The following is a 25,677-nucleotide window of genomic DNA, read 5'->3' on the forward strand; positions in this document are numbered from 1 at the left end:
CACTAGATAACCAGCCATTATCGGTTGTCAAAGATGTGTCACTTAATAGGGATTTTAAGCAACGATATCGACAGGGATGAAAACTGAGGTAGCTGGAGGGGAAAAAAAAAAAAAAAAAAAGAACACCAGTTTGACGGAAGGCTTTGGTGAGTTAATTTAACATTCATAATGTGTGTTGAATTAGACTGATATTTACACTGGATAAGGACACTATTCCTTCATCAAATTCAGAGCAATTAGGTCAATCTTAGAATTTAATCCATTTTCTAAAGACAAGTTAACTTTGAATTCCTGATATTTTATAGCATCACATTCGACATTCCCTATAAAGTCATCACGCATCACTGCTCAGTTAAATAACAAGCAGAGCAATGACAGCGTAGCACACACTCAGTTACAACATTCAGGCTCTGAGCACAAATCCAATCATGCTTAATATGATTTCATCACGACTTTCTGTAATCATATTATTAAATAATCTTTATTCAGATATTTTTATTTACACAAGCGTGTAAGCGTGCATGTGAACGGGTCAGTGATAATCAGCGAAATGGCTCGGAGGACCACTCCAACGAGAACTAACACCTTGCCCTGTCAACAAGTGGTATTAAACAGAGCAACTCACCACACGCACACACACGCGCGCACACACGCACACAGAGGAAAATCAGATTACACTCCAGATTGCACTTGGAGAATTTAGGCAGCTTTAATTCCGAGACCTGTAGCAGAGAGAGCTGCTTCTAGCGCTGACGGCGTGAGCAGGAGGCCATTCTTCGGGCGAGCGTGAAACACAAGAACAGGAGATGTAGGAAACACTCGGCAGATTACACATGGCAGCTGTGCCCGCATACACTTAACACTTCAAAGCCCGACTCCATTTCACTCGCCGTGTAACTTACAACGTGTCGAGAAGGATGTAAAGCAATCTGTCTTCAGGAGGAAAAAAAACAAGCTCACAGCCCTGTAATGGCTACCGATCCATCAAACGATGACATCTGTGCAGTCAATTTCTTTTTAAAGACTTATTAGTTTAAGCAGAAACACGCGTGTGCCAACATTTTTGCGCTTTATGTTTATCGACGATCTCCAGACGCTTGATGCCTTCCATTTCAGCGAACCATAAAAAAGTAATTTATTTCTTAATTGGCAATTTAAGTTTTAGCTCTATAAATAAAGCACTTCAACAAGACAGCTTTTTCTGGCAGATATATTTTATTTTCTTCAAGTGCAAAGTGACAATAAGGGCAAAAATATGCATTTAGAAATTGAATTACAGCGCTTATTTTTTTTGTAGCTTCCTAAAACAGAGAAAGAAAAAATACTCCTTATATACTCACACAAATGTTTTCATTTAGTGTGGCTACATTTAATTTAAGCCTGCACAATATATATCAAATTTATCAAAATATCACAAATGTAAATATCACGATATGCACATTGCAAGGACTTGCGATAAGTGAATGATTTTAATACTTCAAAAAGGTACAAAAAATCAAAGTTTTAGGGCGATGAAGATAGCAGGGAATGCTTTCTTTTCCTCAAAAGAACACGAAACATGCATACTGGTTGTCATTTTCAGTTTTTAAATACATAAATATATATACATATAAAATTTAAATTGATTTTACACACTTATAGCATTATTGTACGGCATATCGCATAATTTAACAAGTTATTGCATATCGCGTTTTTCTTTAATAACATACAGCCCTAATTCAATTCCCACCACCTGCTTCACTACGCACACGGCATCGTTGATGCTATAACAATTCTTAATAGACGGATTAATTATCGTACACGGATGACAGACGATGTTTTCTGCGTCAGGATACAAAGAATTCCAATGCAAAGCTGTTCTCCAACTCTCCAGCTACCTCGCGAATAAACATACTGAGATAAAATACACTCAACTTATTTTACGTGAGATGCAAAGACAAAACACCACGGCTAATAGCCGAAAGATTGTTAATGACTTGCTGATGACGTGCTACATTGTCGTCTTCTAACAAAGTTTCTAACGATCATAAACTTGTTTCTTTCTCTTAGTCTGTAGTAGAACCAGGTGATATGATCACATAACACCGATAAATTGTCACGATATACTTTTCTGAGCTCAAGTTATCATAATTTTTTTTAAAATAACAATTACAAACTACAATTGTAATTGTTTGCAACAAAGTACAAACAATTACAAATTTTTAAACAATTGTCAGTTGTTTTTCAATGTTTAATTTATTTTCTGTATTTATTATTACATGGTTTATTTTTTAAAAGTTTTGCTGGTAGTTTGTTAAGAAACCTATAAATCAGGAAACCCATTACGTACCACAGAAATGCGTTGAAATCGAGTAAAAAGAGAACTGGATAAAATGACGATATAATATCGTTATTGTGATAAATTACATCACTATATCTCAGATACCATCATCATTTTGAATAACTGTAAACTGCCTGGAAGCCGCAAAATTTATGTTAAAATTTTGTACTGAATTTATACAATTTTTACAGATTTCAAAAAGATATTAAACAGACACAGTTGTTTGTTTCTCTGAAAGTTTATTAGCTAAAACTATATATTGTGATGGACATTGTGTATCGTATAAATGTCTTTGAAAATCGTAATATGGTATTTTTGTCATTTTGCTCACTTCTAGTCTGTAGTAATGCACTTAACTATCCAACTAACTCGCCGTACGTTATAGTACATTAGCTACCACTTAGCCAATAAGTTTTCTGGGCATGGGACTGAGCAACACACGTGAGCTTTCGCTTAGCCAGTGTGCTAGCTAATGGATTTAGGATTTGTCTATCTCTGTAGAATGAGCATTACTGTCATTAAGAGCACACCCTAGCTGTACAGGAATATAGCTCCAGTACAAATGGACAGCTGGGAGCAAATGCAGCTCATAATGAAGCCCAAGCAGAGCTGAATGCAGCGACTAGGCACTAAGTTATAATGAACAGAAAGACAGACCAGAGCGATCTACAGAATGATGACATTTTATAAAGAAGGAACCATTCACATGCAGAGCCACGCATTCCCCTTGAACCCCAACTCCTCAGCAACAGCGTCTGCGTGTTTACCTGTTGCTAAGAGGACAGCCATCCAGCGTTTCCCACTAGACCTCTTTACAGGAAGTAATATTGAGAGAATAAAACAATTGCCTCTCCAGGCAGCCGACTAAGCCGAATCAATCAATCTGTGAATGAGAGCCGTGCCTGGGGCTGAGAAACGCTGACGTGATCGATGATACCTAATAAGCAGGAAATATGCAAATCAAACCGAGGATGCTCCATTTTTCATTTCAGATCAATACTCAGCTGATGATCATTCTTTCTTTAACAATTATCGCAAATGATTTATTGTTTAAGGGTTGCCCTGAGGATGCCGTGTTTATTATTGTTACTTTCTTTCAGATAATGATATCTTACAAATGGCTGATAATGCTCCTTGTTTAGCTGAGCTATGTATAAAAATCCATCAGAAGAACAGACTGGGAAAAATCGGATCCGATATAAATACACTGCTTTAGGGTTAATACTCATCACACTGCACAAGGTCTTGTGCTGCTTATCTTATAAATGGTGGCAGATATGATGCTGAATTTTTTTTTTTTTCAGAAATGATCTAGAGGCTAGTAAACACTGCTCATCTTATCCACCTAGTTTTCAGCGCTCCGACGAACTCGGTCTGTTTAATTTGTGTTATAAAAATCCATTTCTGGCTTTGTTAGCTGGCTACCTTTATACATCACTGTATCTATCGACACTGGCATTTAACTTATATACTTATATTTAACTTAATACTTATAGATTTGTGAAAAAGCAACAACTAATCTTTGCGCAGTTAGGGATTGCCTTAATAACTGACACAAAGGAGAAGTTTTCTTAAAGCAGGTGTGTTTTGACCGTAAACCGCGCACTACAGCTCCATCTGCCTCCTAAAACATGAAGAAGCTCGTTAGATTTGGTTAAAAACTTTTAATCTAAAGAAACCACCAAAGCCACCATACGTTTGCTCTTTTCACTTTGTGGACAGAAGCACTACAGATGAGCATGCGTATCCAGAGATGGGTTTGGGCTCCGCTGGCGTATTTTCAGGAGAACATCAACAAGTTATTGTGCGTGTGAATGAAGTTCAATGTTACTGAGATTAGCTAGTTGCTTGCCCAATGGTGTCCAGTGTCGCTAAACAACAGCCGATACAGACAAGGAAAAAGTTATTTCAGGAGTTCTTTGTTCTTTGATATAACCCCGAGACTGGCTAGCTAGCTAGCAAGCTAACATTAGCTACGTCTGTTCATAACAGTACCTTTGCATAGTCAAATAGATACACATAGTTCAGAAGTAGCAGACAACAAATTGCAAAAAGTCTTGTACCTGAATAAAAGTAAAGGTTTTCTACTGATGGTTCTACTTGTACAAAAATACTTGGAAATGCAGTTAGGTATCGAAAATTGAGTGACATTGTTCATGTCTTCCTCCAAACACAAGTCTCCTTAACAGAAAAAAACAATAGTAACTGCATCGTCAGAACAAACAGCAGCAAGAACTCACAGCAGTCCTGTTACTTTAGTGCATTTACAAGCAAGTGCTTACGGATCAAACCGAAAGTCTTTCGCAAAAAGAGGAAATATGTGCCATTACTTCTGCGTTTCACAACAAGGTGGATAAACTGTGGCAGACATGATGCTGATTCTTTTTCCAGTAATTACCTAGAGGCTAGTAAGAGGCTAGCTTAAGCAACGCTGAGGGCTTGGAATTCAACCTTACCATTTGTTCTCCGGAAGCAAAAGCTCCGATGCCAAGTGCTTTCTCTGAGGCGTTTTATTGTGTTTGAAGGCAGTATACTGATTGCTGGGGTGGACAAAAAGCCAATCCCCAGCACCTTAAAATGCTTGACCGAGGCCTAATTAATCGATCATGCTGATCAATCAGTCCAGCACTACTTATGTCATATTGTGACAGCAAAATTGAGCTTAGTTAAGCCAGCTTAAATCAAATAAAAAATAAAAAAAAAACCCAGACAAAAGCAATTCTAGATTTTCTCAGGAAGATATGTTTGTTGATAATCAATCTCAGCTTTACATAAAAAAACTGAAACTGGTAGACGAGTATAAGCGACAGGCTTGCAGACCGAAGCTGAATGTGTGTGTAGAAAGCTGTCGGGTCATGCCTTTAAGGAGTAATATGTCAGCTCTACTTCACTGCTCCTTGGCTTGCTAAGATAACCGAACTGCACTGATCAGATTACTCAGCTCGAGCATTTAAAAAAGTCCAGCACTCTTAAGCATATGTTCTGCTCTCCCTCCTTTAACAAGAGGAGCTGCTAAGCCAAGCTGATATTCAATCAGACATGACGCTCTGATAGCTCGAGTCAATTCTGCTGCTCTCTCTGACTCTGACACACACACACACACACACACAATATTCCACAAACTCTCTGACTCACAGTGGCCTCTTTATTCTTCTTCACAAAAACAACAGAAAGAAACCAAACTACTGCTACATGATTTTATTAATATTTATCAATATTTAAATTAAAAAAAAGCGTTCGGTCTATCGTCCTGAAATTGTGAGTTTGAATGTATGTGGAAGAGGGCAGATAGCACTTTCCTCCGAGTGTGTTTCACTGCCCTGTGACGCAGTGGTTTGAAGGAAGCATGTGATAGCCCTCACCCTTGCAGTGTCATATGACAGTTGACATGAAAAAAAAAACAACTTTTTGATTAAGTCAGCTTGAAAGTGGAATTAGGGCTGCTCAAAAAATCGTTAAAATCATGATCTCGATTCATTTCTCACGCAAGATAAAACAAAACACCACTGTTCCACCTTCTATAATGTGACGGTGCTGGTCACATGACCACACACACACACACACACACACACACACACACACACACACACACACACACACCTGAAGCAGTGAGAGTACAGAAGAAAGGGGAGAAACAACGTCGGCGAGCTGTGTCCTAAAACAAATGTTCTATATAGTGTACTGAACATTAAATTCTAAAAACAGCTATCAATAATAGCAAACTGACTAAATCGTATGAAATAAATTAATGAAGTGAGTGAGTCATGGATGCATGCACCATCTCACTCCAAACTAGTCGCATTACATGGAGCGAGTTTATCTAGACAGATTTTCTCCCACGATCTTGACAGAATAACAGAAACTCATTATTTAACCAGTTGTTAATATTGCTGTTTTTTTAACTTTAACGTATGTGTTTAAATATTTTTGTTTACTTATTTTTTAACTTGCAATACACGAGCACAATATACAGGTTTGTTAACCTTGGAACAGTGCAAGTGTTCCTGTGTGTAACCAGTGCCCGAATTCCTCCGATTCAACTCTCCTTAAAAAACAAAAACAATTGCAAAGCTTTCCATCCTGAAAACGTAAAGTTACAGCTTTAACACTGACTGTTACAAAGCACGGACACTGGAGACTCCTTCCAAGAATGCTAAATAAATGTCTCCTTAGAGAAAACTTCACTATATTGATGATTACATGCGTTTGGTCTATTTATGCAGAGCGTCAATCTTACCAGTCTCGGTGTAAGTTGTCACAGAAATGATAACGTGCCAGAACGAGTGCTTGTTTTGGATCTTTAAAATTGTAGAATGGTAACATTTTGACAGAATTAAAAAAAATAATAATAAAAAAATTTAAAAAGCCTCTCCTTTTCAGCATTTTTAATGCAACACTACTGATTTGCCAACAGTGTCTCAGCAAACCTGTATATCATGATGTGTATCCTGTATCGTAGAAAAAAGCATCATTTTTTTAACGTAATGTCCATCTCGTGTCCCGGCGCTTAACGAGTGTCCGGATTCCTCCGATACAGCTCTCGTCTATGTCACACTTTTAAAGATTTCATTTCACTCACCCTCGTATGTATTGGTCCACACAGAATCGGTCGAATAACCGTGATCTCAATTCCAAGTAGGGCTGTGCGATAGGATGATAGAAAAATAGCTACACTGATAGATATTTTCCTATATCGTCTGTAACGCCAATGTTGCAGAAGCCACTTTTCTGCAGCCGATTTGCGTCACTAAGCTCGGAGCTAAGAGCTACTAGCGGTGCGCTGTAACAAAAACAAACACAAACATAGAGGAGTGTGTGGCAGAGCGAAACTCCCCGCAACGCTCCGGCACAGAACAGGCATCAGCCCAACTAAAAGATGAGCAACTTGTACCTAAAAAAAGGGAGATACTTCTGTCATTTGGACGAGGTTCGGGTATAAAATCAGACACTGACCAGAAAACGGTACGCCGCAGACCAGTCATGAATGCATTCAGTTATTTTGTATAGATCATTTTTTTCATCAATCTAAGTAAAAATGTTATATATTGTGATCTATATCGTTTCAAGATATGAAATAATCCATATCGTGATAAGATTTTGTCCATATCGCCCAGCCCTAATGCCACGTCGATAAATCGTGCTTCCTGTTTGGTCATGACTCGTGCTGCTCTAACAGGAAGGTAATTGTCTCTAAGTCGCCTCTTAAACCAGCAAGAGCTTGAAGACAAACTGCTACTGTTGATTCTTTTAATGTGTTATTACTCAAGATACACAGTCAGAGGCAGAAAAAACAGTGTGTTCTTCTCAAATAAACTTATTGCTGATACCAATGACTACAAATAAGATCTTATTAGACACTACAATAAACTCACAAAGCCTCCTAACACCAGGACGCAGTCCCGCTGTGGGAGGCGACAGGATTTAGTAGTTAATGAGGAAGCTGGATAAGCATTTTGGGCGCAAAAAATACATAAGAATACTAATAAGAGAGAGAGAGAGAGAGAGAGACAGACTTTAGAAATCGAAAAAGAACACACACTGAGCGCTGGAGGAAGCCATGTGTCTGACGCAGCCCTTATGCAGTCTGGTGTATTTACCCCCCTGGTGCAGTTCACCGGGGCAGCTCAGGGTGTGGAATTAATCTCCGAGAGATTCAACCCCACTGTGTGCAGTGCATTATGGGACAGAGCGCTAAGACAGAGCTGTAGTGCTGCAGCGTCAACCTGCAGAGCAACCACCGCATGTAACGCAAAACGTGCTATTTATAAAATTAAGAACGTGTTTGTTTTTATAACCAGCAATGATGAAGCAATATATATTAAGTTTAAGAGCAGCTTGTTAAACAACAAACTTAAATTTCATTTGGTTTGTCTTTTTGTACTTTTTTATGCACAAATTCAGGACATAAGTATAAATATGAAGTTCAATTTGGTTTTGTTATTTGTTTAACAGAATACCAAAATTATCTGTTGATAAATATGAAATTAATAAATCATCATATCATACCATGATATTTAAGGAATAAAGTGTCACAGAGGTGTGCTGTTAGAGGAAAATAATCAACAACAAGACTGTGAGACAGAAAGCTGCGTTACTGTTACCACCACAAGGTGATTTTTTTCCAATGTCAGCATATCCTGAAGTCTTTTTGCCTCTTACATGACAGTAATTTACCAATGATTAGAATGTTTTTTTTTTTAATTAAAGAACTCGTACATTTTATCCAATTATAGTTGCATTTAGTTCCTGTTGCTACTGCAAAGCCCTCAGTCCTGAAAACTTAGAATTACAGCCATAACTCTGACTGTTACAAAGCACGGACACTGGAGACTCCTTCCATAAACACTAAATACACATCATCTTACAGAAACTTTCACCAGCTTGAGCAGACCATAAGCATTGTTAACAATTAATGAATGTTTTGAAGCTTGTTTCTGCCATATGCGAGAAAATCAGAGAAACAATAACATTAGAATGAGAGCATGTGCTGAATCTTTAAACTTGCTTAAAACATTACAATGTTCTATTTTTCCCTCCCTAAAGGTTTTTTTTTTTTTAATTTTTTTTTAAAATACAACCGACCTATACATCGTGATACATATTCTGTATTGCAGAAATATCATCCAGTATGGTGAAATGCTACATTTGTCATGCGTCCACCCTGACAGCCGGTGAAACTGGCTCTTTTGTGCACCGTGGATTGTGTAGCAATAGAAATATTCCTGTTTTCAGGCTCAATTTGGCAAAACGTAATGAAGATTATTATAATTGTTCCACCAGATAAGCTTTCCTATTAGAAATGAGCTCTGTGCATCGCTTAACATCGTAACAAAAGCCTTTATGCTTGAGGCTGAAAGAACAGGATTAATCCATCATCCTCCAGGCGTCACATGAATTCCAGATCCAGGATGGTGATCTTACGCAGTAATTCATTAATATCCATATGGAGTTGCGATGAATAATACAAATCGTGACATTAGAAATTAGTTTCATGATGAATGTATTTTTTCACATTACGCAGTTTCACAAATCTCACTCATCTGATCGTCCTCAGCTCTTGCGTTGGAGTTTTTTCCTCCTCCTGGGATGCTAAATGGACCATTATCATGTCAACTTCGTCAGTGCAGATGCATCAATCATCAGGGAGAAAAACAAAGGTGCAGTTTTTTGTGCTGTACATAAGGGGAATGTTAGTGGTGTTGACCTGCACAGCTTGGAACGGATAAGCTGTTTCCAGTTTGCTAACTCAAATGTTCGCAAGTGACTCTCATGTTCCTTAAAGTCAGATCTTTTACAGCCTGGCTTCCACCCAGCAGGTGCCTGAAGAGCTGTCCTCCATCTCGGGTCTGTCTGACCCAACCCCCACCCCTTCTCTCTCTCTCTCTCTCTCTCTCTCTCTGCAGCTGGCCGGCTTTCCCTGTATTGTTCACCGCCTCGGGGAGGCAAGGCACGGGGGAGGACTGAGGCCCCTCAACTGCCCTCCTTCCTTCAGCCCAAAGAGGCGACCTGCATTCCTCACGGTTGCTGTCTGAGAATGAAAATGAGGGAGGGGGGAAGGGAGGAATGGTGGGAGGGAGGAACGCTGCCAGCTTTTTCAGTGGCACATGCACGAAGGAAGACTTGCTCGATGCTGCTCCTGCCTTTGGGCTTGTTATTGTGTGGCATCTTAGTAAAAGATGCTTTGTCTGTTTGAACTGGAATTTATTCCTTTTCCAGATTCACGCTTTTTTTTCCCCCCTCCGACAGGCCCTGGATCTGCCTTTTCTTACATGCAAACGAGGAGTCGGGAAGACAAAGAAATGATCCAGATGTCAAGCCAAGCACTGACGACATGCAGCACACAGTAGAGAGCGAGAGAGAGAGAGAGAGACAGCAAGATTTGGGGGGGGGGGGGGGGGGGGGGATTATGGAGGAGGAAAAGCAGATGTAGGCCTATATGTGAGAAAGGGCAGAGTCCTTACATACGCCCTGCTCTTGTCCACCGCCTCCCCAGTGTGACTGCTACTCACTCACACACAACAGTATCTATTACAATAATAATCCACATTCTTGTCAAGGTCACCCTCGAGAAGAGAGGAGAGGAGAGGTGAAGAGAGGAGGAGGCTGGACTGGAGAGGAAATCCAGATAAGCGGCTAAGAGGCGTGGGGGATTTCTCCTGCTTTAGCCCCCTTGCTTACTTGTACACTTTATCTTACAGCAAATAGAGACATGCTGCAAATCTGTAGGCTTACCATTCGACAATGTGTAAACTCAGTGAGATCCTCTTAAACTACAAACAAAGGTCTAGGCAAAATAATCCATTTCAGTGTGCAAAAAAAAAAAAAAAAAAAAGAATATACAGCTAAATTTTGTACACAAAATGCATAAATTAACACTTGCATGCACAGTGTCCACACAGTCGGTTAAGAGTAAGGCTTTTTTCATTACTAAGTTTAAGCTCCAAATCATCTGACACTCTTAATATTATATTTGTCATTCCCGTCATACGCGTCTCTGATTTCTGCCCAAACTTTCTATAGAACATCCCAAATTAAATTTTTTCCCCTGTGCCAAAAGACTCTTTATCTTTTTTTTAAAAAAAAACTTGAAATTTTTTTTTTATTTAAGAAATCAGCATCACGATGCTGACGTCCTAAAATGTGGAAGTTTTCTACAGGTCAAGCTAATATATTTTATATTTAATGTATAGTGCACAAATGATATTAATAATATCCTACACCTCAACATTAATATATATATATTTTTTTATTTCAAGTATAATGTTTTAGCCTTTTTTTTTTTTTTTTTTTTTTTACTCATGGTGCTCCATTTCATGGAGAGAGAGAGAGAAAAAAAAGGAAAAATTCATATAGCCTGCAATTTTAATTGATTTAAAAAAAAAAAAAACATCAAAAGATTATGGATTAGGGATGGACGATATAATGATATAATAATAATAATACTTTTAACTTTTAAATAAAAAATTACAAAAAAAGTACAACGTTACATATTGTGATGCATGTTATGTATTGTAAAAATTGTGATTAAGATATTTTTGTCATCTCTCCCATCCTTAAAATCTTCTGGATATGTTTTAAATATGTTTTAATATGTTATTACAAGCCAAACAAGCCATGTTATTTTGCTGCTAAGCCAAAAGTATAACAAGCTAATTATGTGACTATGGAAACAGATTCAAGGTAAAGTAACTGCAGCTTGCTCTGTTTAAACAAACATATCCGTTGTGTGACAACCTTTCTTTTGCGAAAGCCACAAAAAAAAAAAGAAAAAATGCTGGTGACAGTTAAGTAATAATATATTGGCAAACTGTTCATTTAAAAAAAAAGAAAAAAAAGATAGCATGGATATATAATCTGTTTGTTCCGGGGAAGCGATTTGTCCACTGCTGATTAACTGCTTTAATCATTTAATTACTCTTTATTTACAGAGACTAACGAGAATCCACACAAGGAATAGGAATTATGGATCCACAGCCACCATAACAAATAAAATCTGATGCTTACAGCAAAATACATAATATAACAAAAGACGTTGTTAAATGTTCATAGTGATTCACCTTGAACAACTCCTCGATACATAATTAAGAACGAATTACCGGACATTTCATTTTTTTTTTTATCACGTTATTAACCATTTCCAAACAAATAGCCTTTTGTATTTCTAGCCGTCCCTAGAGACTTGAGAACTATTTATAGACGTCATGCGTTTGCTGCTTCCTCTAAACACAGGCGAGCCTCCATGTGGGTGGTTCTACCTCCAACAGACACAAACACATGTGGAGCAACAGACAAAGCAAGGAAATGGTTTTTTCCTCCCAGTGTGACGAACCTCTCAAATTACCAACACTTGTTTCAGACGCTCGTTATGCTTGTACATGGCAAGAATTAAAGTAACGTGATGTTAACATAAATAAAAAAATAAAGCACAAAAGAAGTTCCTTACTGAGAAAAGCTTCCGTGAAACAGGAGTAACGTTCCTCCTCTAGCACCACCACACACTACACGCCTTAAAACCATCACTCTTTACTTTATAAATACAGGCATATCGGCTTCCATAAAGCGATTTTCCATCATGCATGAGATGAAATGAGATGGAAGTGCTGTTGTAGTCAACACTGCTGAACCTCATCCGGCCATCTACATCTGTCTACACCTACAACACTCGCTCCTTTCCTTTACACCTGATCATCACCATGGCATGTTCACAATTTTATTTCAGCTGGAAAAAAAAAGCCTCAGGGACTCATCAGGGTGAGTGCTGGTCCAAAGGCCACATCTGTCAGCTCCACACCAAGCCTGCGATTGTTAGCCAGCTAATTTCACCAGACCACCCAGTAGCGCGTGCATCACCCCCTTGTGAACTTTTAACAGCGCTTGGATTTGTTTAGGATATACTTTTCCTAAAGTAATAAGCTTTCAAACCAGCCTAATAAATGATCCACAACAGCTTCCACACGTAATAAAGAGTATTAGTGCATCGGTCCTTAAGGGGCGTCGTGTTTCGCCTTTTTCATTCCGCTCGGCAGCTTAAGCTCCTTTTGAAAAGCCTTTGTGGGATGAATTAAAGAGGCCCTGCGTTCAGAGAGCCGGAGAAGAAGAGGGCGGTGCCGAGCACAAGGGCCTGCTTGATGAGTATTATCATAGGAAATATAATCCTTTCATCCAGATCTGTAAAGCTTTAAACAGCAATGAAAGTCTGAAGACTTATTTTTGGGCACAAGATCAACCACGACTGAGCATTCTCAATCAGCAAAAAGAAAAAATTCCAGTTTGTTCACATCAGGATTTATTATAAATCTCCAATTTTTAAATTTACTAAACTTTAATGGCTAGGGAAATATAGCAGAACCATAAATACTAATATTACATTTAACTGCAAAGAACGCAGCACCAGTTTGTCACGACTTCATGAGGCGAAGCAGCTCAGGATTAAAAATCAAATGAAGGGGAAAGAAAAAAGCACAAGATTTTCTCAGCAGTGTAAAAAAAACCCTAATCATCCTAAACAAAAAAAAAAATTATATATATATATATATATATATATATATATATATACACACACTTTATAAAAAAAATTTAAAATTACCTAACTAATTAATAATAAATAAATAAATAAATAAAAATACATTAAGGTTCAGAACAAAATTTTAACGTCAAATCAGCTGCTTCTGAAATCATATCACATCACAACAAAAGTGTATTGTTACATAATTTATCATGATATTGGTATCACATGATCAAATTGCCCAGCCCTACTTTCTGCTACATTTTAATATCAAATGTCTAACATATGGGTGGCTGATATGACAAAAATATCACATCACGATACGCTTCTATGATGCATGATATACACGCCAGTGAACAAGTCTACGAAAGTAAACAGACAATAAAAAGCAACATTTTACAATCTGAATCTAATTTGCTGCTTCCAAGCTGTTTACAGTTGTTATAAAAATACTAATGCAAAAACCTGAATTGTTGGAGTTTAACACGATATCGATATTACATCTTCGCGTTATATCCCGCTCTAGTTAAATGTTCACGGAAGCTGTTAGTCAGAGCCATTTTACGTTCAGTATGGCAAATTAATGAAATGTGTGATAAATTAAAAATGACAAATGTTCAGGGTCAGATATTCTGAACAAACCTGGCAGGAAGCCTAAAATCAGTCCTTGGACCTAATTAGTGAATGTTGAGGAAGCGTCAGGGAAACTAAATGAGCAGAAAGCTGTGAAACATCATTATACCAAACATTTTTAACATATCTTGCAGCTTTGTTTTATTTTCACTCAAATGGAAGAAAAAGAAGCCTTCTGAAATCAGGACCTTGCTTCATATTCGCATCTGATCAGTCACCATGATGCAGCTGGAATAACGTGTCCTAACAGAGACTTGCTGAGGAAAGCTTTCTGCCACTTTCCATCCATCCGTGCATCAATCCCACCAGAATAACTCCTAATGCGTGAGTCCTCTCTGCTTCAATCACATAGTCCTGTTTTTAAATTGGGACAAATTATAAAACGGGGTAAAAAGAACGCTCTGGAACCCGCAAACATGAACTAAAGGCGAGATTTCAACAGAGAAATCTTCCACAATACCGTCTAATCTTCTTAAAGCAATCTTTCCTGCGACACTAACCTCATGAAGGGAAGAGTAATTCAATCCACTGCACAAAGATGTCAAACACAGCAGCAGACTTGTTAACCTCAGGCCTTTTCACTGCTCAGCCATTTGAAAGAGAGAGGGAATAAAGAAAGATTTAGAGGAAGACTGAAAAGTTCCTTTACCAAAAATGAGACCGTCTATAAATTACCATGTCTGATCTAAAGGTCAGAACGTAAGCTGATCAAATGAAGGGAAAATAAATCTCTCTGTCCGAGAGTTCTGTGATATGAAATGTTAACAACTGCCTGAAGCTAAATCACAAGCCTGAGAGATTTCAGCTACTTTTTAAAGTGTCTAACTTGTATAAATGGTGCTCGAGCTCGTTCCGGGGCATGAGACGACATGATAACTACACCCTGCGTGTGGACTGACAAGTTGATCGGTTTTCTTTTGACCTTACGTCCATGCTAGCAAACAACAAAACGTCAGCCGTAAGTGTGTAACGATGCCATGACGCAAAAATGTGACGACGTGCATCGTGGAAATGTGCGATATCAGCATTCTATTAATTTTGCGTCTAATGCAACTGCGCTGTTTGAACACCAGAGGACCCAACCTGCACAACCCATCAGATTAAACTATACAGAGAACATGCCGGTCACATGACTGCTTTCTTTCATAGAGACCCTGCGCCATTACTTCCAGATAGCCTAGACAGCTCCAGATAAGTTACACAAATATGTTATAACCGTTAAAAAGAGCTCTTCAGTAGCGACACCAGCCACCAGTGTCCACCATCCAACCCCCTGTGAATGACCTGTTACTATAGAAACGATAGCCTATTAGATCAAGCGCATTAATATAGACCTGTGATTTGAACTACAGCCGGCATTCCTCTCTTCTCAGAGCCGCTGTTAGAGAAAACTAATCAACACCTTCTGACTAATCAGATTTGAGAATTCAACAGACGGAGAAATAAAAGACAAATAAGAACTCAGTCACTGAACACTGTAGTAACAAGGCTTCAGAAGACTTCAACAGTACGAAGGCTAAAGCTAATTATAAACTGCAACTTTGCGAGCTTTTCACTCGGACTTGAAGACTTTTCCTGAATCTCTATATCGAGTTATTTTTAAAGGTCATTACCCGTTTACTGAAATGTGATCTGCATTAGTTAGGCTGTGTTACCACACACAATAGCACAATGTCCAAACACAACACTGTTTCCTTGACAACAGAATATTTATACCTTTTCTAAAACATTCACTGAATTTTTATACACCTCAAGGACTGGACTTCTCCAAACCGCACAAGCAAACTGTGAAGCAAAGCTGCAAAGAAGAGACAGAATGTGGGCTTTGCATGTAAGGAATAAAACACTTCAGGTGTGCAGTTTTAGGAAATTAATCAATGACAGGGTGGTGCGGTGAAGCCCGGAGTTACTCCTACCGCCGCGAAGGTGATTGTTTTCCTCTAACAGCACAGCCTGAATGTTTTATTCCTCTTATACCACAGCGAATTGCCAATTATTGCAAAACTCATTAATGAACCACACACCATGCTTTTTATCCAGTTACAGTTACATTTAACGTTGTGGAACATCTGACAAATTATCGCTTATATCATAGCAGCTATGAACAGTTGTCCCTTTTTACTCTAATACAAAAACACACACACACACACACCTTGTCATGTTACTGAGAAACCAGAACCTCCTCTGTCCTGAAGCATTACAAAGTGCTGACACTGGAGACTCCTTCCATAAATATTAAATAAACAATGCCTTACACAAAACTTTTTTCATGTTAAACAAGAATATGTTTGTAATCCGTTTATTATTACTCTTGGATTACATAGTGCATCCACCGTACAGGTCCCTGAGGAAGTTGTCGCTATAGAAACGATAACGTATTACAACGAGTGCGCTAATATAAACCTGTGAATTCTGGCCAATCAGAAGCCTTTACTGGATAATCAAACTTCTCGGAAGACGCTGGGTTTAGAGACAGGAAGTGATGATGCTGGATGATCCTCAATCCTGAAACAAGCAGAGAGGCTACAGAATCAGATCTGATTCCTGGTTCAGCGTTTGTCTTTGAGCTGATGAAAATTTGAGCACTTTTATTGTCCTCGTATCTAAGAAACCAAACGCACACTGTGGTAATAATTACAGGCCCTTACAGGCACTCACCTCCACAATTAATCACACCGCCGAAAGATATTGTTTTAGACTCGTATGAATTTGCTTTGCAGGTCAACGGGTTTGTGCTCTTCCTCCACGCAGTGTGGCAACACCTCGAGGCCTGTGCACTTATTATTAATACATCACAGCTCTGGCTTTAATGCGCTCTTAGCAGCAAGACTGTAGGACAAGACGATCGCTTTTTGCCTTGTGTAGATTAACAACTCCCAGTCGCGGGGAGCGGGGGGCTGTGTAGTGTCACCTCTGTACACTAATGACTGCGATTCACACTCTGACTTTGTGAGCTGTGCCTGTGATCAGCGAGAGTAGGCGATGCTGAGGAATTTAAAATGGTGCAGGGTGAATAACCTGAAACTCCAATCTCTCGCCACAGAGCCTATTTAAACCACTTTTCTCCAGAAGGTGACTGACGAGAATGAAACTCGGTACCTCCCGCCTGTTAAACGCCACCTATCCACTTTGTTCCAAGCGTTAGGAACAAAACAATACACTTTTGCTACAGTTACCATTGTTTTGCACTCATGCAACGCAATAGACGTTTTTTTTTTTCCTTCAATGCAGTGGCAAGCTAAAACACGACAAGCAACATCTGAATTCAGATTTTCTCAATTCTATTGGTTCAAATTAGTTAAACCCACAAATCCAAACGACTGGCTTGAACAATTCCTTGGACCAATCCTCTGTGAGGTCCAACATTTCTCCAGTACCCCGCTCACAACTTTATTCCTATCTGCGATTTGTTCCCAATTACAGTTTCACGCAAAAAAAACGAAAGAAAAACTCATAACCATCTTATCCTGTCATAGATACGATCTCTCAGTAAATGTGTATCGAGACATTACGAAGGAAGATAACACTTGAAAAAAGCAGCAGAGATCACTCAGGCGAGTGTGTGTAGCTAGTACAGTTAGCTAGCATTACTAATCTGGCAACAGTATGTAACTAAGCATGTAACACGACTCAACCAACCAGTTTTCACACTGATTAGTGAGTTATTCAGTTTGTCTTTAACTAGCTTTAAAGCTTTATATAGCTACTACTATTTTTCATCAGAACTAAAAAAACAAACAAACAAACAAACAAACAGCTCAATAGCTCAAACACCCACAAGTAACAAACTACAAGCAACACATGAGACATTATGACTTTTATGAAAGAAATTAACCAACAATCCACCACAACAAAGGTGATGCGATGCGTTGTGGCCTGACACAGAGCAGAGTTACTGTTACCACGCCAGAGATAATCACTTTCCTATAACAGCGCATCCGAAAAGTGTTTTATTCCTCCATTACCACAATGATTTGCCAACAATCACATTTTCCAAGTTATTAAAGAACGACACGTCAGACTTTTTAACCATTTATTGTTACATTTAATGTTGTGGAATATCCACGAGACGAGTTAGTTTCTCTTATTGCTTACATTATAACAGCTATAAACAGTTGCTCCGTTACCAGCATCTTGTCATCAGCAAATTGTCGTGTTACCGAGAAATCGAAAAGTGCAAAGTCATCTGTCTTGAAGACATTCCCATGTCAGAACCGTGCTGGCATGGAAACTTAATCAACACGTTTGGATTGGAGACAATAAACACCTCAGTGATTATATATATATATATATGTACAGCGAATAAACACAACTGAGGTAAAACGTTTGAATTTTTCTAGAATGTTAATTTTGAGAAAAGCACAAATAACCGTGTGGTGTGTCTTCAGGCTTTCTTGTCTCCACCACAAGCAAAACAACTTTCACTTCTGGTGTTAAATCAGCCAGGGGAAATCCCTTCAACCACCCATGATTATATCTGCAAGATCTGATGCTGGAACTATTACAGACTTTATGATTCACCATCTCTGGCTTTGTTGTGTCTTCTTTTTTTTCAGGTGATGCTGAGGCAGATGGGAAATGTTGTTCAGTTACTGAAGAGATAGCACATAGTAAAAAAAAAAAGAATACACAACTCACTACAACTAGCACGCATGCACTTCTTTCACATCTGTTCCTTTTTATGTTTTGTGCTGCTATGATTTGAGGATTTAGTCTTCTCTTTATGCCCAACAAATTCTTGTCTGTTATTGACAACACAATAAAGTATCTTGATCTTTTTTGTGACAAGCTACTCAGTGCGTAGGAGGTTAAAGACTTCAGCCTTTCATCCAGTCCAAAGTTTACCCTCCTCCTCATCTTCCATTTCATTTCTCCTGAAGTGCCCTCTTTTTTTCCCCTAAACACACCAGGGCAGTGCTTCCTATCCCCCCCCGCCCCCCACCCCCCCCCCCCCGCCCCACCAGGGGGAAAGAAAAACCCACTCCCGTCTTATTATTATTAACCCACTGACCAGACCGACTGGACATCCATCCGATTTCTATTTAAAGAGGCTGTAGCGACTTGAGGCGTCTGACAGATCTTTCATTTATCAGACTTTTACTTGTTTATGCCCCCGTTCCCTTTCTCCCCCCACAAGCTTTCTCGCTGTTCGTCCTGAAAGGTGAAATGAGGCATGCTGGAAATCCGGCAGCCGACAATAGGAGACAGCTGTCTCTGTCTCTCGCTCTCTCTCTGTCTCTGTTTCTCTCTCTCTCTCAGCTTTACAGGAGCTGAATTAGCAGTGTAAGCTCAAGGCTCACCCTTCCCCCACACTAGTCCTGAACCCCTCGTCCTCGCCTTACAAAGCTAAAAAAAAAAAGAAAGAAAAAACATGCCAAGGAAAAGGGCTTTGTTTCGAGATCTGTGATCATGAGAGGCTGAGACGTTTCACCACCTTGTACAGTTTATCCACTCAGAAATTTTTTGGATGACCGCCCGAAGAGAGCCTGTGTGTATGTAAAATAGTTCAATTATTACAACAAATCTTCCTTTCAGCGCTCTGTGTGTGTGTGTGTGTGTGTGTGTGTGTGTGTGTGTTAATGCAGCAGAGAGATTTTGCACTCTGGGACGCTGGAATGCAGGTTGAAGAGTCACTCAGAGGTCAGCAGCAGAAACTCGTCTCAAAATGGCAGCGTAAGCGCACGTCTCATGAGCCAGGAACTCCGACATCATCTCGTTACACCAAGTGTTTATCAACGTGACATTTTCCGTTAACGCGACACCTCTGTGAGCGATTGCTTTACCAATCAACTCATCGAAATCCCTCTGAGACTATTAACAGCTAAAACCTTTAAATGTCGAAGAATCCAACCTTCATTATTACTCTACTACCGCTCTGTTACAGCGCTGCTCACTTCTCAATGCTGACTGGTCAGAAGGTGTTGATTAGTTTTCTATAACAGCAGATCTGACCAGGTTTCTATTAATGCGCTTGTTCTAATACGATATCGTTTCTATAGTAACAGCCCATTCACAGGGACTTGCACGGTGAACACTCCACAGCAATGGATTAAAAACCACGTGTAATCGGAGCTGTGGTGAAGTTTTCCGTAAGGAGACTCCAGTGAATGACTAAGTTTTCTGACATGAATAAAAAGTTGAGGATCTCGCGTTTTTTTTTTTTTTTTGGTAGCATGACAAGCTGTATTGTTCTGTCTTATTTACTTTTAGATAGCTGTTTATAGCTGTAACCTGTTTCGTGGACACGCTACAACATTAAAATGCAGCTATAAATGGATAAAAAGTATGACGTGTTGTATTTTAATGAACAAAAACTCATTAGTGTGGGCAAATTTCTGTGATATAAGAGGAATAAAACACTTCGAGACATGTTGTAACTGGAAAACAATCAACTTTGTAACAGTTATAATAAAGTAATAATCGGAATGTAACAGTTACTCCACTTTGTCCTGCCGTTGATTATTTTCCTAACACAACTTCTGACAGTGTTACTGGGGGTTGTTACAAATTATCCAGTCATTAATTTATTTAATATCTCAAAATCAAGCAGTCCCATGTGCATTAATCGTGGCAACATAATTACATGAAATTGTGATGAATTGTGCAATTTATGATGCTAATTTATACCTACTGAGTGCTTCAAAAAAATGAATAAGTATTAGATACGTTAGTCTTATAACAAATTCTTATTTATTGGACTTTATAAACACTTACACTACCCCTGTCATGACATTTTGACCCTGTGCCATTCTTATAACAAAAATCTGATCACAATGTCAAACATTAACACACATACACAGCCATTTAATAACACTGAACGGGAAACTGAAACCAATTTCAGTAGCTCTGCATTTTTTCACACAGGAACAGCTTTATAGAAATGATTCACTAATACCGTGCGCCACTAACACCATCGTAAAGACGTTATTACATACAGCGCAGTACGAGCAGAGCCGCTGTAAACATAATGCTGTAAATGAGTGATATTATATCACGTCTTAAATCTTAAGTTTTCATTTCCATTTCTTTTCTGCATACTTTATGAAGTTGTGAATGCTGGTGAACATCCTCATAAATCAAAAACGTATTGTAGCAGATTCAGTGTTGTTGCCTTATGAATTGAAATCGTATCATATATCAGATTCAGCGGTTTCGTCAAATATCAAATTATTGCCTTAAGAATCGATATCATAACGTATCAAAAGGCAACAATATTAAAAGGCAGAGATTGAAAATAAGCAACAATCACAAACTGATTTTTATAAATTTAAAAAAAAAAAAAAAAAAAAAAAAAAAAAAAAAAAAAAAAAAAAAAGACAGACAACTGGTGTGTAAAAAATAATTAAACAGGAGTGTGAACAAAGTTGGTCACTTATCACACTAAATCCAACCAAACTGCATTATATATCATAGCAAATTATGTTGTATCGTCAAATACTGAATATTTGCCTTACGAACCAAAATCTCACTACATCGGATTCAGTCATATTGTCGAATACTGAATTGAAATCATGTCATATTACATTCATTGGTATCATTAAATATCACATTGTTGCCTTAAGAACCAAAATCGCATCATATCAAATTCAGTCATATCGTCAAAAACAGAATCTTTGCCTTATGAATCAAAATCATATCGTATCAGAATCATCTTCAAATACCTTATGAATCAAATACCTTATGAATCAAAATCGGATTGTATTATAGCAGATTCAAAGGTTTTGTCAAATATCGACTTGTTGCCTTAAACGGTAAAAATGTTCCTGGTGAAGAGTTAATACATCATCACAGATATCATCACACTAGCACTAATTCAGCTAAAAGGGCATCTCGTCTTTCTCTAACGAGTAGCGCATAGACCATGAAAATTCTCATTACTCCTTTTCTACATGGATAAAATCAGGGACGTGGACTAATCCACGCACTAGAACAATCTTAAAATAATAAACAGTATTATTGTATAGTGCAAAGCGGTTCCTCAAAGCCCTAAAAGACGTAAGGCCAACATATGGCACTGTTGCAGTCGGGTGTACTGGCAGTTTCATTAGCTGTGTAAAGAAATCATTATTAGTTTTAGCTATTTTTCATTTAAAACTACATACATGGCAATTCCCGCTAGTTCCTTTCTCAACAACCCATTCTGACTCTCATATACCATGTCTTTAAAGATTCATCGCACAGCACTGCAGAAATACATCTGTATTTCAAGTGTACAAGTGTATCAAAACAGCACACACTGTCATGGTAAGGTTTCGGTTCTCTGTTGCGCTATGAGCTTCACCAACTCGATTCCTCTCTTCAGTTCAGAAAATCAGGACTTTAATCAGACATCTCATAATCTTCATATGTTCATCTTCACATTATTACCACACCTGACCACCACTAAGTGCTGGAACTAGTGGTGTAACAACCAGGATCGATGCATCAATTTAACATGCAGAGACTGAAATGAATCCAAGCAACAATCACAAATAGATGATTATAAATCAAAAAAGGCCAGACAACTGGTGTGTAAAAAAAAAAGATACAAAATACCATATTTTTAAACTTGATATATTTTTGTGAACAAAGTTGGTCACTTATCACACTAAATTGAATCAAATCATATTAAATCGTATCACATCAGATTTAGTGCCATCATCAAATATCGAATCGTAGCCTTAAAAATCGAAAGCGTATCGTGTCGTGTGGAAGCCTGAGGTTTACACCCCTAGACGTAACCATGTGACAAAAAAGCTGCAATGGCTACTGGTCTCTCCTCAATGAAACACACTTCACTAGCTAACTATCTCACCATACGTTATTACTTTATGTTAGCTACCCATTTATAGCCTTTCAGTTAGGTTTCCAGGCAACCAACTCATGGGGCCGGGCAGCACGTGAGTTCCACCTGACCGCTTTCACATCAGATCAGTCACTTTATAAACAATACAGTACTCCACACTGCTATAATAAAACATGTCAAACGCCAACACTTACCTTTTCGTTTTTCACTTTCTTTAACGCTCGGCACTCGCCGTTATCCATGTCCTCGGGTTCCGATTTAATGGACAATGGTACTATTCCTACAGATTCCAGGGTGTTATTCCCGTGTGGCTCCGTCACGGCCATGTCCACGTTCTGAGTACTGTCGAAGGAGGTGCTGCGCGTATTGTTCCCAAGTGCTTGAGCATTAGCAGCTACCTCCTTCTCGATAGCGGCCACCGCTCCATCGCTTTTCTCCTTCTTGTTTTTCCCGCTCGATACCTCCTTGTCCTTTTTGTTATTTGGTACGCCGCGGGGCGCTTTCCCACCCTTTTCCATGCCTTTGCCAGGCGTGGCGTTCCCAGCGCCTCCTGAATTACCTGTCGTACCAGTAACCTCCACTTGGGTTCGTCCCTGGTGCTCTTTTTTCACGGCGTCTCCTGCCGGAGACTTGGTACTATTGTCCTTGGAGTTCTTGTTGCGCTTCGATTTCGATTTGCTCTCTTTGCCTTGAGGGGCGCCGACGGGGCTCACGAACTTGATATTGTCGGGTAGAGCTGCGACAGCGCTGGGCGGCGCTGCCATTCCCCCCGCTTCCTTGGAGCCAGACATCTCGAGTTTGTCCTTCTCTAAGTCAGCTTCGAGGTCGATGATCAGATTGCCGACGCCGATGTCCCACTCATCACCGCTGTCGTAAGGTTCCACCGCATTCGAGTCCACACCTTTCCCGCCTGCAGTGCCACCACTTAGGGACATTTTAGTGCCAGCTCCCCGAGTCTGTCACTGTAACATCTGATTGCTCAGACTTCCAGGGGGTGGGGAGTAGGGGAAACAGGGGCCTCAACGTATCGATACCAATTGCCCAAACACCCACATCTTGCCCTAAAGGGAAGAAATGATAATAGTTACAAAGAGAAAACAGGATTAGCTCATACTGAGAGTCAAACAAGGCTAATCCTTTAACAGAGCACAAAGAACATTTTAATGACCGATAGAACGACCCACAAACTTGTGTGTAAATTTTTTGTGTAAATGTTTTTGTAGGCCGCAATAAACTAAAAAATCCTGCCATATTTACAGAAGTATTAGCAATCAAAAAGCATCATCTTCATTCTCATGTGTGTTTATTGCTAAATGCCAGTCATTTGTAAATTACCGAGTGTGTTCACAAGTTAGTGACGCACACAAAACTCCATAAAAGGCAAAGATCACAGAGAGCAGTGAAAGAGCACCTAAGCATGGCAAGTGCTAAATCTTCCAGTAATGCAGCCCAGCCACTGCAGCGCTTCAGGTACCACAGACACCCATTAACGTTTCCTCCTTTTTATAGGGCACCATTACTTTTGTTCTAACTTCCTAGCTGCGAAAAAATATATTTTTGATATGGTTACAAAATATGTCCAAGATATCGCTGGTATTGTCATTATTTTAGTTTTTAGTTTTATTATTATTAAAATTATTTATTTATTCATTATTTAGTTTTAAATCATTAAAAACTAAAGGAAACCGAATGTAAGCAGCTGATTTGATGTTTTTTTTTTTAAATCTTTAAAATTTTCCCCCCTTTTCAGTCTTTTAGTATTAAATTCAGTTTAATACAGCACTTCAGTTTTGCTGACAGTTAGCTAAATTCTGCTGTATATTGTGATACATTTCATGTATTGTATAAATGTTTCAAGTTACGTGATATTTGTCATATCGCCCAGCCCTAATAGCTAGTCTTATTTGTAAATAAGTAAATATATATATATATAAGCGATTTAACCCCGTCAGCATAATCTGCATATAAAGTTGCAGCAAATCATGGCAAGTGTACGATTTCAATACAATCAATCGAGTTTCAAATTAAATATGCAAATTGACACAAACGCTCATAGGATATGTATGTTTTTTCTGAACATACTAGATTTTCATGAATACCTCATTTCATGTGAGTCGTTTAAGAATAAATTTGTTTGTATCCAGCATGATAAATGAGGTCCATCGATCCCAAAGTAAAACAGATCACAGTATATGAGAATGAGATTAATGAAGAATAAACACAGGAAAATAAAGCTACAATTAGCACAAAGATGTAAGGGGGGGAGGGCTGTTAAAACCGGGGCTTAGTCAAAGCTCGATGCCCGGAAACTAATCGAAGCAGCCGTGCTCCCTTTCACAGGCCACTAAGCTCAGAGAGGCTTAGCAGTCTAAAGCATGAAAGGTTAACCCTAGTCAAAGGAGCACGCCCTTTGACCCTACTCATTGTAAATAATTAACACTGACGTCTGCAGCATCTGTCCTGAGGAGATTGTAAAGACAGATAAGGATAGACCAAAAAAAAAAAAAAGCACACGTGCGTTAAACAGAGTTATCTGATTCATATAAAATGTACAAACAGGCTTAATTAGAGCGTTGGTGTATTCTGGAGCAGCATCGGGACATACGGTTCTGCTCACATGCTTAACAGCTTGGATACATTACACTCTTTCATGTCTTTTGATCTTTACTACATTGCATCCATCAGCTCAGATGGCAGGCGAGGAGCGTGAAAGTCATCGTTTATCACTTGCGGTGTCATCACATCCAGCTGTGCGTTCAGCTTCACAATGAAGAACTTGTGTCATGGTGTCATGGTTAGTTGCAGTGTATGATTGGACGGTTCTCTCTTATCGTGTACCTGTTCGTTATTTACTCGATCTAGTGGCTCTCGTTATTCTTGAGAGATGGTATGCAACATGCCACTGTCCTATCGAGCCCTCTAACTATCGCCGAT

General features: G+C 38.9%; 1 protein-coding gene across 2 annotated transcripts in view; it reads right to left on the reverse strand.

Annotated features, from left to right (window-relative positions):
• Nucleotides 1-25,677, reverse strand: part of znf609b (zinc finger protein 609b) — a 54,476-nt gene that overhangs the window by 16,939 nt on the left and 11,860 nt on the right. For both annotated transcript variants that reach the window (XM_053238107.1, XM_026930779.3), the window contains exon 2: nt 22,938-23,804. In XM_053238107.1, coding sequence (XP_053094082.1) covers nt 22,938-23,678 — 741 coding nt within the window. In that variant the 5' untranslated portion in view covers nt 23,679-23,804. The remainder of the gene's footprint in view (nt 1-22,937; nt 23,805-25,677) is intronic.

The sequence above is a fragment of the Pangasianodon hypophthalmus genome, chromosome 11 (assembly GCF_027358585.1).
Source record: "Pangasianodon hypophthalmus isolate fPanHyp1 chromosome 11, fPanHyp1.pri, whole genome shotgun sequence".
In the NCBI taxonomy this organism is placed as follows: domain Eukaryota; kingdom Metazoa; phylum Chordata; class Actinopteri; order Siluriformes; family Pangasiidae; genus Pangasianodon; species Pangasianodon hypophthalmus.